The sequence below is a fragment of the Uloborus diversus genome, chromosome 4, assembly GCF_026930045.1.
Source record: "Uloborus diversus isolate 005 chromosome 4, Udiv.v.3.1, whole genome shotgun sequence".
NCBI lineage: Eukaryota > Metazoa > Arthropoda > Arachnida > Araneae > Uloboridae > Uloborus > Uloborus diversus.
In genome coordinates, this window is record NC_072734.1 from 194,029,745 (window position 1) to 194,047,610 (window position 17,866).

General features: G+C 34.4%; 1 protein-coding gene across 1 annotated transcript in view; it reads left to right on the forward strand.

The window, feature by feature from the left end:
* Nucleotides 1-17,866, forward strand: part of LOC129221082 (membrane-associated guanylate kinase, WW and PDZ domain-containing protein 1-like) — a 94,795-nt gene that overhangs the window by 30,081 nt on the left and 46,848 nt on the right. The window contains exons 3-6 of the mRNA XM_054855521.1: nucleotides 2,654-2,793; nucleotides 9,205-9,324; nucleotides 12,557-12,773; nucleotides 17,060-17,194. Coding sequence (XP_054711496.1) covers nucleotides 2,654-2,793; nucleotides 9,205-9,324; nucleotides 12,557-12,773; nucleotides 17,060-17,194 — 612 coding nt within the window. The remainder of the gene's footprint in view (nucleotides 1-2,653; nucleotides 2,794-9,204; nucleotides 9,325-12,556; nucleotides 12,774-17,059; nucleotides 17,195-17,866) is intronic.

Below are 17,866 nucleotides of genomic sequence, written 5' to 3' on the forward strand. Positions count from 1 at the left end.
AAAAAAACAGAAATGTTAAAACTTTAGTAACATAATTATTTGTTTTTCTTTTGTATATTTGTTTACGAAACATTATTTAGCATAAGCAGTAACTTATAGTTTATGTATTCATTGTTCAGATATTAGTAAATCAATTGTTTTACTATAACAAGCCATATTTGTTCAATGAAATGATTACCACGCGTTTGTGACATCTCAAAATACTTCGGGGTAAGTAATGTACATCCAAGTGTTTCTTCAGGGAAAGTAATTGTGTACAAAATTCAACAATATCTTAATACGTGAGTTAAGTTGTTAGATTTACATCAATTACCACTCATCTGCTCTCAAAACCAGCCCTAGAAAAATTGTGTATTTTTCCGGCCTCTCCCCCCCCCCCCCCCTCCCTTTTTTTTCATTATTTGCTGCCGCTGAAAGTCCTATGGTTTTTTAGTTTTCGTCCCCCCCCCCCCCCACACTTTTCTGTCCCAATCGCCGCCTCTGATTCGATGGGTTGAAATTTCCTGATCCGATCTTTGCTTACTTTCTTTGAAATGAAATTTCTGACGCATTGTGTGCATGACCCCCCTAACCATCGTTTTCCGAGAATCGGTTTAGGGGTGAGCAACGGAACTACTTGGGCCAGCGAAGGGAAAGAAAAACGTGCATTTCTCTCCCTCGCGAGAGCTTTGTGTTGATCTAACGGTTGACACCAAATCCTGTCCAACTCAGTGTTGAATATGAAATGATATATTAGACCAATTCTTTTTCTCCGTGGTAAATTAATTATTTTTGACTACGCCAAATTACTCAGATTGTTTCTAAACATAGACGCTAAAACAACTCATACTTTGTGTAGATTTATTTTCTTAGGATAGTTAAAATTCATCCTCGCCTCCCTCCCCCTCTCCATTCTACTGCCTTGTTTGGCTGATTTCAGTCATAAATTCTACTAGCAGCCCTAGGTGCCCCCCCCCCCTCACTCGAGGCCAAATTTTTTAATCAATGTTGTATTTGATAACATTGCATGGCAAAAAAAAAAAAAAAAAAAAACCTTGAAAATGCTTCTAACATTCTTGCTAATTCTTATGTAAAATGACCTCTTAAATCCAAATTTGACCATTGTCCCCCCCCCCCCTTTTTGGAAATGGCAACTCCCAATTGTTTCAGTTTTTGACAGTTTTTATTGCTATTATTTTTATTTGGAGAGGTAATTGCATTGTATCCAGGACCAGTTCTAGTAGTTATGCCGCCCTAGGCGATATTGACAAGTGCTCCCCCCCATTTAATGATAATAATAATATAAAATAATAATATATTAATAAAATGAAAATAATTGTACAGTGCTTCAAATTAAAGTGAGTATCTAATTAAATTCCTAACTAGGTTTTGCATATCCAAGCACTAGTACACACTTTATTTTTAACATTAAAGTAGTGAAACTTATGGCACTGAAAAATACATTAATATTTTTAAGACATTTAAGTCACGCAATTTGCCGCTTCGAAAATAAATTGAATTTCTTTTTAAAGTCCGAACTATGTTTTCTGTTTTGCATATCCAAACACTGGTACTCACTCTAAATTATTATTTTTTTTAGCATTGAAAGCAGTGAGTTTTATGACACTGAAACAGATATTCATACTTTTTAAAAATATGTTTCAATTTCAAAATTAGCCACCCCTAAAATCTGCCACCCTAGGCTGTCGCCTACCCCAAGAGCTGGTCCTGATTGTATCAATCATGAACATTCTCCTGAGGGGCTAGAGAGGTGGTTCAAAAGCATGAGCATTTGTAGCTAGTTGGGAGACTCACGACATCATGTCTTTTTTATAAGACTATGCTTACGAGAAAAACATCTTGACAAGGAGATGGGAAGAGGTAAGGTGAAGCAGGGGCGGATTTACAGTCTATTCAGGGGGGTGGCAGTGGAAACCCGTCATGTGGGGGGATGCCCCCCTCCCTTTATCCGGTATTTTGAATACTAAGAGCCACCTATCGCCCCTCACAAACTTATTGCCCCCTTGAAGTGTTAAATCTCTCCTTTGGGGGCTATCACCTCAGGGTTGGAAATCACAAACTTTGTTCTAAGTCATGGCAAAATGTATTATCATACCAGTATATTGTAGCCCATGGAAGAAAAAGGTTGGAAGACACATATAGAAATATAAAAATTATTTAAATTCAAAAAAAAGGGGGTGGGGAGGCGTGAGTTTAGGTTCAAATTAAAAAGTGGGTAATGCTGTCCATCCTCGACTACACTAACTGTGTCAAAATATAAAACAAATTTGTGGAATGTACTTGATTGAAATTAGTAGCGATAGCTAGTAATTCCGTCAATTCTTTTCTATTGGTTTTAGAAAATGTAGGTCATGGAGGGGGCGGTCACTCCCCCCGCCCCCTAGTAAATCCGCCACTGAGGTGAAGTGTGACAGTTTGTGATAAAAGGGGGAAGGGGAGTCAGAAATGTTGAAACAAAGTGTGTCATCATTCATGGAGAGCTCCAAAGATCAAATAACGATGTATTTTGGAAGAAATATAAAAAAAAAAAAATAGTTTCTCAAAAGTTAATGTGATAACAATTTATCATCACCTGGTAATTAATTATGTTCACTTGTACAAAAATGTTTTCTTGGAAATGTTTCAGTGTATGCTTCATTTTAGTGTGACTAAGAATTAAAATTTCTTTCTTTCCCTCAGGTTATTTGGGCAAGGATCTTCGGCAGCACTTGAACACCAGGTTCCCCAAGAATTCTCCGGACTGTGAATTGCAAAATACTGTTCGAGATAACCTGTACCTGAGAACTGTGCCATGTAAGTGCATATCTGATTTCCTAGAGTACAAATTACATGTTCTAGAAAAATATTTAGAAAGGTGACCATTGCAAAGCATTTTTATTTGCTAAATTTTAGTATATTCATATTCGTGCTTTTGTTTCAAAGTTGAAACGTTTAACTCGAAGGACTGCAATTGATGCTAGATTTTACAAACATTTACGATTTTAAGAACTATTTGTTAGCTCCGGAAAAAATCTTCCATCAAAACGGTGCGGTTTTTCCTTCTTTTTACTTTTTCTTTATCTAATTTAATTATCTAATCTAGAAGAAAGTATTGAATTTGTGCAAATTTTCGAATTTTGACGGATTCAAACGTTTTGAGGTGTACTGAGTCCATTTCGACCATTTTTGAAAAATGTCTGTCTGTATGTGTGTGACCAGTTTTTTGTGGCCACTCTACAGCAAAAACTACCACATTAAATTGAATGAAATTTGGTACACATATGTGCCCCTATGTGAACTTGTGCCAGTTTGTTTTTTGGCGTGAATTCCTCCAAGGGGGGGGGGTGGAGCAATGGGGGATGTTTCTTGAGTTATGTGTGCCTGCTATTCCCCAAGAAGTAACTGGCAGAACTAAACAAAATTTGGTCCATATGTTAGCCCCTAACAGGTACAGGTGCTGATTGAATTTTGGTGTCAATAGCTCAAACAGGGGTTGAGCTGTAGAACATTTTTGCCGCCAATTGTGACTGCTGTATCTCAAGAAATAATGAACAGAATCGAACGAAAATTTATCCACAAGCAGCCCTTAGAGGGTATAAGAGCTGATTCTATTGTGGCGTCAGTAGCTTAAAAGGGGGTGGCGCAATCATTCTTTTTTTCTCCATTGCGAGTGCCATATCTCAAGAAGTAATGCTACGTTCCGAATGAAATTTGGAATAAATGTGAACCTATATGTAAACAGGCCTTGGTTAAATTTTGGCACCAATCGCTCCATGGGGGCTGTTTTTTTTTTTTTTTTTTTTTTTTTTTTTTTTTTTTTTTTTTTTTTTTTTTTTTTTTTTTTTTTTTGCGAATAAAAATAGCTTTATAAATGCAACAATAAGTCAAGCATGGGTAAGGATCAGAGTTCATAAGAAAGATATGGAAGAAAGTTTTGTGATGGCCACAACATACTAGTTTATGACTTGGAAATGGGAGAAATCTTGCTTTTACAAACTTGATGTCAAGCTTTTTTCTCAGTCATTTCAGCACCAGGAATTAGAAATCTTACCTTAGATAAAATTAAAATATCATCCTTTTCATTAAAATTTTAATTTTGTCTTCATTTGTCTTTCCCTCTATTTTTATAAAGAAATCAACTGGTTTAAATGTGGTCTTTATCTTGCCTACTGAAATTCTGAATCTGCACTTACAAGCTTTGTTTTTAAATTTGAGGCCAAAAAAACGTAAGATATTAAATCGGCATGGATACGTGTACCATGCAGTGTAAATAGTTTTCATTTTACAGACATTTTTTGTGGTCCAGAGAAGTTTGCAGAATTGAGCATCAAGTGTATTTACAGACATGGCAGCTTTTTTGAACCCTTTAACTTCCATTATGACCCATATGTATTCCAAGTTCAAGTTTCCTCATGATCTGATTTTGCTCTTTCAAAAATTTTCAAGAATTAAATAAAACAACATCTAATAAATAACCAAAGAATTATAAAAATAATTCAAGTATAACATAGTCAGGGGGCCCACCTGGGGGGGGGGTCATGGCGCAGACTGCGGCATTGAAATTTTTAGGGGGGTTGTTTTGAGGGGTATTTTTTCCGATTTTGGGGGGATCTTCACATAACTTAGGGTGGGGGGATGCACCCTTGCTCTTGGGGGGGGGGGGAGGCACTCCTGTAGTATAGGATTTTTAATTAACTGAAGTTAGCTAGATTGCAAATTTGTTTAGAAATAAGAACGATTCAATCTTCAATTTTGTTTAGAAAGTTTTTGAAAACTATTTTAGTTATTGTCAGACTAAAATTTTCCCACAGCAAAAAAACTGATCAAACCTAAACATTGTATTCTTATTCTCTTATTCAGACTTGCAAACATTAAACTTTTGGAAATGTTTTTCCATGGACACAGCATTTGCTGTGTGGTAAATTAAGCAACTTTTGTGTGACGGTGTGCGACAGTGAGGTCTTACAACTTTATTTGAATTAAAAATAATCTTAAAGAATTCGTTGTGGGCAATTAAGTGTACCAAATTGGGTCTTTCAAGCTTTTTGGCCGAAGGCCCAGATTTTAAAATTTCTTGCAACTTGCAGGTCAATACCATGATAGAGATGTTCATCACCCAATATGTATTTCAGAATCAGAGACAACGTTTCATATTAAAACAAATGTGTGTAATTATGTTTTGAAATAAGTGTTTTAATGGCATTGCACGAAATTAGAAACAAGTTTCAAGTTTTATGTCAAATCTTCATATATAATCTGCTAGATGTTGGATTAATCAACACGGGAAGTAAAAGAATTGCGTCTTTTAAGATTCTGAGCTAACATTAATTAATGATTAGGCTAAAACAGAAAATAATCAAGATCAGTTAAAAATTGACTCAAATTGGTTCATTTGGGTAGCTAACAACTCCAGGACATTGAAACTTCTAATTTAATTGTGGTTCATTATTTATTCGCAAAAAAAATAAAATCTCTGCCTCTTAGAAACATTTTATATATCCTTATCAAGTACCTTATTGACTTAACAACATTCTTCATTGTCTTTCTCCCAGGGGCGTAGCTAAGGGGGGGGGTTTTGGGGACAAAACCCCCCCCGAAAAGTTAGTCTCAAAAAAAAGAGAAAAAGAAGAGAGAAGAGAAAGGAAAAAAAAGAAGAAAAGGAAAAAATTCCAAGCGATTACACACACACACACACACATATATATATATATATGTATATATATATAGATAGAGAGAGAGAGAGATATAAAAGAAGTAACCCCCCCCCCCCCCCCGAAAGTCGGGTCTAGCTACGCCACTGCTTTCTCCAGTACCTAGCCATTTTCAATAGAGGTCTTGGTCTTACTGTCCTTATTTTCTAATGAAACAAAATCAAAAAAATTATGATGAATTTTTTTTTAATGTTAGATTAAGAGAGAATACCGGAGCTGAATAACAAGACATTATGGTATTGGGTGTTTTAACAATTGATAAAAAAATAAGTTTTTTTTTATAGTATTCAATTTGAGTTAGAAAATGCTTTCTAGGATTATCAAGAAAAGATTTAGAAATGGACTTTGTGTAGTAGTATTGATTTTAAATTAGAAATTACTGTGTTCTCAAAATGTTGCAGTCTCTTGAAAAGTTAGATGCACGTTATTTCATATTTCATTTAATTTTATAAGTGTAGATATTCATCATGCTGTGTGAACCTTTTCTAATCTTTCTGGAACTAAAATAATGCTAAATTTGCTGTTGTCTTAAGTTGTAAGATGAAAGTTTGAATTACTCGGTTTGACGCCAAAAATAAAAAAATTTACAATGTATTCTTCACATTTTAATGCATTGAGCAGAGCTCAAAAGCAACAGCAGTGGCGTCACTATGGGGGGGGGGGGGGCTGCCCCAAGTGGTCACCCATCTGAGGGGTGACACCATAAGGGGAATTGCAATTTGTTTTTAAATATGAAGCTAAAATGCATTTTTAAGACTACAAATTTGAAAATTTTACGTGGGACAAACCAGACTTAGATAAAATAAAAAGCTTTCTGCGAACACTCTAATCCTAACTAAAATTTTCTACAAATAATTATTTTATCTAACTCACCCTTAAATGCAGAATTAAATGTATATTCAAATATGAAAGAGACAAAAAAAAAAAAGCTTTAAAGCATTTAATTTTTTTACAGTAAAATGTAGTTTGTGCTTATTTTTCACCAACTGAAGAAAACTGCAGAAACAATTATTTTTTTCACATATGTGTTTTAAAAGGCTTTTGGAGAAAGGCTTTAACAGAAATAAACTGGGATTTTTTTAAAAATTCCCTTTATTTATTTTTTTACTTAATGTTAGCAGTCTGAAAAAAATTTCTGCAGAGTCAAAAATTTTCTGCGAACATCGTTCATGCGTTCGTCTATATAATTCAAGACTGGGAGAAACCCCCAGACTGCCATCCTTATTTGTTTTTTTGTACAATAGCCCACAAAATTTCGTTACAACACAAATGTTTCTGAAAATTTAATGTTTACATATTTTTTTTTCTTTTCCATCTGTAGAAAAAGGGGGGGGGGGGGTGACAGCACAAAGTACTGCCCCGGGTGTCACCCATGTTAGGTACGCCACTGGAAACAGTGACCAGCTGGTCCCGGATCATGAAAACATCTAGTGGACCAGCAGAATATAAATTTTGGTGGTCCTTGAGACCAGAGCAATTATTGCTATTTTTATTATTATTTCAAAAATTACTCTAACATTTTTTGAGGTTGTCGAAAGTCTGCTTTCCAAGAATCTGCATTTTAAGATATTTCCGCAGCGTTAAAAGATATGGTTTTGGCCAACTATTTTCAGGGTTCGTACGGGTCATGGAAATCCTGGAAAGTCATGGGGAAAAAAAATAAGCAAATTTCAGATCTGGAAAAGTCATGGAAAATTGAAATTTTCACTGATGGTCATGGAAGTTTATTTCAAGTCATGGAAAAATGTCCTGGACAAAGAGAAAGTAACAGTAACTAAAAGAGCATTAGAAATCTTGAGTGATTTAACAGTATAGCACATAAAAGCTATTAAAAGTGGATAATTGAACAACCCCAAAATCAAATCTGAATTTTGAAATCTCGTTACATCCACTTCTGTCGCAGCTACTTGCCTTTTTTTGCGAGGTGATTTTGCTGCTTGAGCATCACTCATTTTGAATTTACTATTATTTTCAACATTTCTTATGTTTTATATTCTGTATAGTAGCGAACTTGCACGTTCCTGGTTTTGCCACACCCACTCAAAAAACACAATTCAATTGCATCAAAGTTCGTTTCCATCACTCTTAAAAACTTTATTGTTAAATTTATCAAAGTTTATCGTAATTTGTTGAAAGTTTTAGAGAGTAAAGATCTTTAGCCAGGCAGTAGAAGACAGAAAAAGGGGATTTCTAATGCTCTAAACATTAGTGCCCATACATACGGCCTGCTAAACTAATCCATGCGCCCCACTGCTACGTTCAATGTCAGGAATCAAACATTATGTTCTGGAATTTCTGGACCTATTAATTTATATGCATTTGAAAATGTGCAAATTAATAAACAAAGCAAGTACTTTTGAATCAGAAGATTTATTCACTACTGAATTTTTTTTTTTGTATAAATATCTGGTTCTAAAACATAAAAAATTAAACTCTGCGGCTTTACTTTACAGAACCAAAATACTGTCAAGTTATGTGGATGGTTAAATGCACTGTTGACACTAAAAGACAACGTTTGTAGCAAATTTATTGAAACTTAGTGATGACTCATTCAACCTTTGTCCCATTCATTATCATTCTGCCTATTAAAACAAACATATTAGACATTTAAGCATCATCATATTCGATTCAGTGCATTTTTACTTTACTTAAATTTATATGATAAAAACAAATAAGAAGTGTACACTGATATTTTTTCCGTTGTGAGTAAGTGCTTCAATGATGCAGTGGCATTTATGTAGAAGTTTTGCTGATGCTCATTTCCAAAAAATTGGCAAGTTTTATATTAAATAGTGCTGGTCTCTTCGTATAACAAGGTCATGAAAATTTTTATTGAACTCATGAAAAAGTCTTGGAAAAGTCATGGAATTTTTTAATCGAAATAGAGTATGAACCATGTATTTTCCCACTCCTAAAAGCAACAACAGAGATAAAATTTTGATAGCTAAATTCAGTGACCAGTATTGATGTGGTTTCAGAAAGATGCCCATGCTGATTCTTGTTCTTCCCCGTTAGTCTCTGTCATGGGCGCCCATATGCAAAATTTTAAGGGGGGCTCAGATATTTTCCCCATGGTTTAGTAGGATATTTTCCCCATAAAAACCGATTTCAGTACAGATTAGTGTCATTAAAGTTTGACATTTTTAACAAATTATTCTTTAATGGCTGGAGCAGAAATGTTTTTACATTTTTGCAAAGAAAAAAGCACTAAAAGCAAGGAACTTCTAATACCTAAGGGGGGGCGGGGGCTTGAGCCCTCCCTTGCCCCCCTATATGGGCACCCTTGGTCTCTGTTAAGAATGACTGATATTGACTCAGTTTATGATGTTTATTAATGCTTTGAAAAGATCTGTCTTTTTTTTCTTTTTCTCTTCCTTTATTTAAAACCGGAATGGACCACCAAAAGTGTGTAAGGATCAGAAATTTTGTAGTTACTAGTTTGTGGAACTAGTGACTTACTTTTCCAAATTTCTACCAATGCTAATTATTCGGAAAATTCTTACTTCCTTTCCAGGTACAACTCGAGCCCCCAGAGAAGGGGAAGTGGATGGGGTAGACTACACCTTTCTCAGCGTTGAAGAGTTTATGCAACTGGAACGTTCCGGCAACCTTCTTGAAAGTGGAATCTATGAAGGTAATTTTCTTTTTGATGCTTCGGAAAGAAAAATGACTTTGTATATACAGTTAACCCTCGTTTATCGCGGTTAATTCGTTCCAGACTTTACCTCGATCACTGAATTTCTGCGAAGTAAGATTCTGTATTTATAAACCAAATATTTTCCTAATTAGAGCGCACGAAACTTACTTTACGACAACTTGAATAGGTTTCTGACATAGTTAGAGCCCTCTAGACATAAAACAGCATCCTTTGCCACCATTACATTTGTATTACTTAATATATTGCACAAAATTAGACGAAATATATATCACATCGTTAATCATTGAGAAATAAACTACACACACACACACACATAAAGTTCTTACAATCTAACTACTAATCTATGAAAATAGCTCAACTGATGAATTAATTGCCAGTTAGTGACCGTATGAGCCCCTGTTCTTCCTCCCTACATTTATCCTCATTAAAGGTATTAAGTACACTGTATACACGCCACAGAAGAGCTCAGCTTACTTTAAAAAGACATGCATTGTTATTCTTTTGTAGGAAAAAGTTTACACGAGCGCATGCAAATGGCTAGTTACTGAATTTTAAAAAAAAAACTGAAAAAACCGCGAAGTAGTGAAGCTGCGAAAGTTGAAGCTCAAAGTGGCAAGGGATGACTGTATAGTGTTTCTCCCAGGCTTTTCAGGAGGTGCTGTGCTGCACCCTGCCCAGGGTTTGAAAATATCGGAAATATACGATATTTTGATATGTATCCGATATTTTCGATCAGCACAAACTAGTCTTCAAAATAGTAAATGCATTATCAAATTGCTCTTTGTTTTCTTATATTGTTATTACAATATGTAGAATTAAAATTAAGGTTTCTCTCATTACTTATATCTAATATTTCATTTTACATTTTTATCAATTTTTAGTGGAGTTCATTTAGCATGAGCTGTTTTACTCATTTTCCTTTACACAGTTGTGTGATTCAGAAATAAAAAATATGCATTAGTCGGTGCTCACGGCACAGTCATAAGACATATTCTTTTTTTTCTTCTGACTAGTGTTTAATATTTAATTAGGCACTTTTATTAATATGAATTAAAATTGTTACACCACTTGTAATGTTATGAATATAAAATAAAAAATATTATAATACTTTGTTACATTAATGATGTAGTGATACATTATAAAAATATAGTACATAACTTTTCAGTTATTTTTAATAATAAATGAACAATATTACTACAATTAACATAATTTTTATATTGAAAATACCGTAGTTGAAGAAATAATTACAGTGAAACTTCTTCAAGTCGAACTTTGACGAGCAGAAAACTTACATTAGCCGAAATGAATTTTTATTCCGGTCCAACTGAATGGGGAATTAATGTTATTTATTTTCAATAAGTCAAATTTTGTTGAGTCGAAATATTCAATATGCCGAATTTTATTTTTTTATTTAATGATTGTCATTAGGTTTTCCTTGCAAACGTAACTTCTTTAGTTGAAGTCGTCATTTCCCCCATAAAGTATGAACAAGAAGAAAAGCATCGAAGCAAAAGGCATCTGAACGAAGTGAATCTAATAAATATCTGACATAAATTTACAAAATGATTGAAACTGTTTTACAGAAAAAAGTGAACATTCAATCAAACATGGATTTTATTGCAGTTGATTACAGAACTTAAGTCATAGAGTACCCAACTGATGATGATATTTTATCGTGCATAAGTGAAAATAGTGAAAACGTTTCTGGTGTTGAAGAGAAGGAAGAACTTCAGCTAGGGTGGTAAAAATTACCTTATATTTTAAGATCCAGCAGATGAAATGAATGCCCATTTTCATAGGATCCATAGTGATTATGTTACATGTTCATTATATCAAGTAGATTTATAATCTCCTTGATACATTAATATGACAAATTTTTGTCTGATTGTAAATTTAATGAGTTTCAGTGGTAGTATTTTATTCTATAGTTTGTTTTGTTTTTCGATCAGCCAAACTTTCGATACCTTGAATTCATGTCCTATAACTACGACTTATCGAAGTTTCACTGTATCAAAATAGCATGATAGTTTTGCAATAAATATCGGATATATATTGTGATATATATCAACTGATATGTATCGGTAAACCCTGCCCCTTGAAAAAAACCTTAGATGCCTCCTTTTTAGTGTGTTCTTCTCCTTTGAAGTTGAAAACAATACTTCATTACAAAAGCAAATTTTTTTCTTAATTTTCTCAAATTTTCTTTTTGTTACTCTATGTTTGAATATTTTTTTTTTTTTCAAAAATCAATTAATTTTTAATTTTTGATTTGAAAATTTGTTTTTACTCCATTTCTCCCCAAAACTTACACATTTTAACATATTCCTTACAATTTTTTGAAGCAAGGATCAATGTTTAAATAAATATTTTGCTATTTTAAATATTGATCTCCCCATTAATAGATTTGATTTTGATTTGAATATGAATTCATCTAATGCAATGATAATGTTCAAATTTGCACAACAATTATGTTAATGCAGGGTTTAAGCTGAGCTCAAAAGAATTTTAGCAAAAAAGCTAAAATTGGAAGGGGGAAAAATGCCTTAGCAAAATGCTAAAATGAAAGATTAATGAATGTGTCTGCATATCTTTTTTTTCATGCCTCAATGTGTTTCTTCGCCACTTGATAATTGAATTCAAAATTCAGCCGTGACATCTTTAAAGAAATAAATACACAATAGCTTTTTTTTTAAACTTTTGACAGTAAAATTTAAAATTTTTGTTCTTGAGGGGACACAAGTTTGATTTTTCAAATGATGTAAGTCCCTTCCCCCCCCCTCCCCATCCTACTAATGTGTTTTTAAGAAAAATATAATACCCTTTATATTTTTCTATAAACACATTTAGCAATGTTGAACTTAATAGTAATTTAATCATCTTGGAAAGATTTGTAATAAGATGAAGTTGAAGTCACCATGCTTACTTCTTTTCTTGTACATGGTTTTTTACATTATTTTACTTTTTTTTTTTTTTTTTTGAGTAAAAAGGTGAAAATGCCTTGCTTGACTTTTGTAACCGAGATAGCATTTTTGCATTTTGGGAAAAATGTGACTGTAGCGAAAACCTTAATGTTACATTTTAGTAGGATATAAAAATGTAAAACTCTTGAATTGCTTAAAATTTTCAGTATCGGCTACTGTGCATCGATCTGCTTTCCAATAAATGTATGGTGTACAGGCGAAAGGATTCAATGCTCTGTATTTTACAGGAAACCATTACGGAACTCCGAAACCACCAGAAGAATGTCCGCTGTCGAACTCCCGTCCCAGTAATTACAGCAACAACAACAGTAACATCATCCCCGGCATTCATCCTTCATCCGAGGGCAAGAGACGAAGAAACAGGTCCAGTGTCGAAGCTATGACTGCCAAGACGGAACAGAATGAGTCTTCGGGATTTAGTCATCCTACAAAAGGCAGCACAGAGTAAGATTTTTTTCGCCCTCACAGACTTCGATATATCGATTTAGCTTGCAGCTGATGTTCTTCATGCAGTGTACCGGTAACCTGGTTGCAGTGGTGTTACCATAGGGTTCTCCATATATGCCGCATACTTTCAAACATTTTTTAGACACATAGCTTAGGGTGGTTCAAAAATACATGTAAAAAATAAATATCTCCTAGATAACGGGACACCACTCAATATTTTTAGATTTGTGAATAGTAATATACTGGGGGAGTTTTAGCTAAGTTTTTGGCATTTTCTATGCAGTGGCTAATGTTAAATGGAGGGGGTCATTGATCACCCTCTTAAAATCTAAGTAAGAAGCTAAAACTTCCACAGCATAATACTATGAGTAAGTCTAAAAAAAATAGAGGGTGTCCTGAACTCTAGCTGAAAAAAAGTTTTTTGAACCACCCTTGTATGCCCTCAAGCTTCAAAAAAATTTTATATTATGACATACAGTAAAACCTCGTTAAGTCATCACTCAAGGGACCAAAAATTTTTGACCACTTATGCGGAGTGACTACTTATGTGGAGTGGGAAATTAAGGAAGAAAAAAAAAGCCTTACAAATATTCATGAATGGCAGTAGCATTCTGTGAGAAAAACAATAGCTTATGTAATCAATGTCTATAAATTAGTGGAAATATTAAAAAGGGGGGAAAATACTAATGATAGTTACTTTGTTTCATTTTCTCTTACTTATACGTTACTAAATAACAACTTATTTTAATGTAGTTACGGTACATTAATACAATCCTTCAATGTTGACTCATGAAGTTGTTGCTTAGGGAAAAGAATGATCTCTTCTAACATACATCAAGCTTTAAATTCTGTGTTTGTAGTTCTTTGAACGGATGTTAAATACTGACTAACTTTCTCCAAGTATTTGATTTTGTATGTCTTGCTGAAAGGAGTTTGATTCATACTCTTGGCACTTGGCAGAGTCCACAGCAAGAATTATGCTTTGAACGACCAGAACGGAGGATCGAGATTCAACTATCAAACAGCCTTTCAACTAAGTCCGACACTATTTTCTAAGATCCGATAAGGAAAAGGAATTTTAGAAAACAATTTTTGGGTGACTAGTTAGCCGGTGTAGAATTAAATTTGTTGACTATTAAAGGAGGATCATGTTACATTACTGTGAATGAGATCTTTCCGGGACCAAAGAAAAATGACCACTTAAACGGAGTGACCACTTAACCGGTCGACTACTTATTGAGGTTTCACTGTATTATGTATGTGATCGCATACACATATTGTGCGTAATGCATTAATCGGAGTATACCCTCAGAAAAATTGAGAGGAACATTGCTGCCTGGTTGTACCATGCAAAGGTTGCAGTTTACAGTCTATTCTCGAAAACAAAGACTAGCACTTGGGACAAGGACATTCCAGAAGGTATTCAAGGAGAAGGCGATTGATTTCAGAAATTTACCCTTTTATAAGTTTTCAAGCCTCCGCCCCTTGACATCATGAAAGACCCTCTCAAATTAGGTTTCTTTTTTTTTTTTTTTAGAATTTTTATTTTAAACAAATTTTTTGGAGGAGTGTATACTGAACCCCATCTCTTACCTTAATGTTATCAAAAGTGTCCTATAATTACTATTTTTGAACTTCAATTAAAAAAAACCTTCCAAGTGAAAGCCCCTGAACCCCATCTAATGTCATCGAAGATTGTCCAAAATTGAGTTTTTGAAACTTCAAAAAACTTCCTGTACGAAGTTTCGATTCTTGAGTGTTAAGAGATGTTCAATAATTACGTTTTCAAGACTACACATTCTGAACAAATTCGAGGGAGAACCCTCTTTTTCGTAACATTATTGAAGATGGTCTAAAATTACGTTTTTGGAACTTCGGTATCGAAAATATTTCAAGGGAGAATTCCTATATCTTGTCTCAAGGAGAGTTCGATCCCCTTTCCTTGTGTCCATCCTTGACTCAGGATAGATTCCAGTTTTAAAAGGGGTGACAGTTTGAAGAAGGGCCCTTTCCTCTCGCACTTATTATCAACAGGGTTCGTACGGGTCATGGAAATCCTGAAAAGTCATGGAAATAAAATAAACAACTTTCAGACCTGGAAAATCATGGAAAATAATTATTTTCATTAAAAGTCATGGAAATTTAAAGTCATGGAAAAATGTCTGGGACAGTAAAAAAGTAACAAGAGCACTAGACATATTGAGTGATTTAGTAATATTGCATGTAAATTGAACAATCTCGAAAACAAATCCAATTTCATCCGCTTCTGTAACAGCCGCTCGTCCTTTTTTTGTAATGTGATTTTACTACTGGGGTGTTACTAATTTTGAATTCACCATTATTTTTTGCATTTCTTATATTTTATGCTCTGTAGTAGTGGACATGCACGTTCTTGATTTTGCCACGCCCCCTCAAAAAGTAATTCAACTGCATCCGAGTTTGTTTCAACTACTTGTAAGAAGTTCATTGTTAAATTTATCCGAGTTTATCTCAATGTGTTGAAGGCTTCAGAAAATGAAGACTTTAGTCAGGCAATAGAAATAGGGGAATTCCAATGCTCTAAAACAGTGGTGCCCAACATACAGCTTGCAAAATTGTGCTCTCCAATGAAGTAGTGGCACTCACATAAAGGTTTTTCGAAAGCCCATTTCCAAAAATGGGCACAAGTTTAACCTTAAATAGTACTATTCTCTTCGTGTAACAAGGTCATGAAAACTTATGAAGTCATGAAAAAGTCTTAGAAAAGTCATGGAATTTTTTTCATCCAAATTGAGTATGAACCCTGTATCAATGTCTTTTTCGACGCTACTCTGGAAGAACTATTGAACATGTTATTTTGCATCTTTTTACTGTAGACCTGAAAAGAAGCATTTCAGACCTCGGAAATATTCAGCAGAGTAGCAGATGAAAAAAGCACATGACAAAGTCCAAAAAAAATATCCTTTTATTTTAGCATATTGGATAAGCTATTACTTAGACAATGTATTTAACTTACATTGAATCCAGTTCAACAGAAACATTAAAAATATAAAATTATCCTAATAACAAACAACATCTCATCAAAATGGCTAACAACTTATTTCAAATTACCTTAGAAAAAATGCATCTTCACAAAATAGAACATTCAGTATAATTACGGCATTTTTCTTTTGAACTGGACTGAACAACACTAACATCCAGACATTACACACAGAAAACGTTGAGAGAGAGAGAGCCATCAAACCTGCAGCATTATATAGACGTGAAAAACACATAGTGGAACAACCAATATTCGAAATTTTTAATCGCTTATGCAAAACAACAAGCATTGTTGCCACACACGAAAACTTTAGAAAACATCTCACAGTTATCACATGCAGGAACTAACCAAAATTCAATCCAGTTCAAATGAGTGAATCGCCCGAATGACATCACTACCGATTCAATGTTGTTCGTTTATATCGGAACAATTTGTCCGAACCCGATCTGGATGGGGCAAAATCGTATTTAAGAAGAAATAGCAGTTGGTTTTCTTTTTTTTTTTCATTTCTCCAAAAGAAAACGTGACTAAAATGTTAACATTTACTTCCGAGTTTCCATCCCTATTTTAATAGAAACAGAGCAGACTTGACTCATGCACAAATTCGCGGGAGGTTTCAGAAAAAAAAAAGACAGTAGTCCTCCTTCTTACAGACCTGTCAGTCTGGAATAGCCAATAACCAAGCCAAAGGCAGATATCGTCGCAAATGGTTAGCTAAATGGTGGCTGAACCGCATTTAGCTAACTGAGAAATCTGCTGAAATGGTGTAGCTAAATTCATAAATTGAAGACAAAGCTTGTGTACTAAGTGTTGCAATCGTAATTAAATGTGCCATTTTATCCCCCCCCCCCCCCCCCAGCATATAAAACTCTGCTACTGTCCAACCACGGATTGTATGGAATTTTCAAACGTCCAGATAAGACGAATCTATCTGAATGAGGGGGAAAAGTAAAAATTTGATGCCAGTATTCCGCTCATTCGAATGAGACTCTGCTTCTGCGAAAGCTGGCATCGCTAAAAAATAACAAATTCGTCCATTTCGGGCTGTAAAACAGATGTTTGTCTTTCCATACAATCCGTGGTCAGACAGTACTAATTTAGTTTTTCAAAAGTTGGCAGCTCTGTATAGTTTACACTTTTTTTTAAACTAATGCATTGTATAATAACTAATGAGTGCTGCAATTTTTATTCCATACTGTATTTTTAATAATATACCAATGAAAGTTAGCACTTGTGTAAAATTCGTCTCTTTCGTCTCGTTCAGATCAACCCAACATAAAATTCCGGATGAAACGAAGCCTCATAAAAATGGGACATCTGAGGATGAAGAAAACCTGGGCCCCTTGCCTGAGAACTGGGAGAAGGCTTATACTGACGATGGGGAGCCATACTTTATAGAGTGAGTTTTTACGTTGATTGCTATGTATGTGCTCACGGAAAATCAGCTCCTGATCTTCTTTTCAATCTTACGTCAATTTTTATCTTGTATAATTAAAAACTGAGCGCATCTATATCCGAGTTACTTCTCCCGAACGCCAATGAACTGACATCGAACCAGGTATCGATGGATTCGTCATTTTCCCGTCTTTATGTTTGGCTATTTAACATAATCCTCCGATAATAATCAGCGGATATATCCATTAAAAACTATTAAATATGATACTTGGATTTCGACAAAAATCTCTAATTTTCGAAGGCTTTCCTCCATCCAAATGATTATTCAGTGCTTCAACTCAACTTTCCTCAACAGTGCTTTTATTGAAATTTGTAGCCTGAAGAAAATCATTGAGACGAAAGAGCTGTTGCCATTTTTGTTTCTCGAATATGAACAAGTAAAATTCTTGCTTTTGTTTTAAAGGCTTTTCTGTAATCAGGGGATTTAAAATGTTTACTTTTGGGTAATTTTTCCGCAATCTGCTGCAAAATTTCACTGATTTTTATTTATTTATTTTTTGTTCAAGCCTGAGCGTTGAACACGCGTCACTTGACATAACTTTTATTATCGAGGTGGACCGTGCAAAGCCATGCTGCGCAACTAGTATGTATGAAAATTTTACAAGGAATTTTGAAA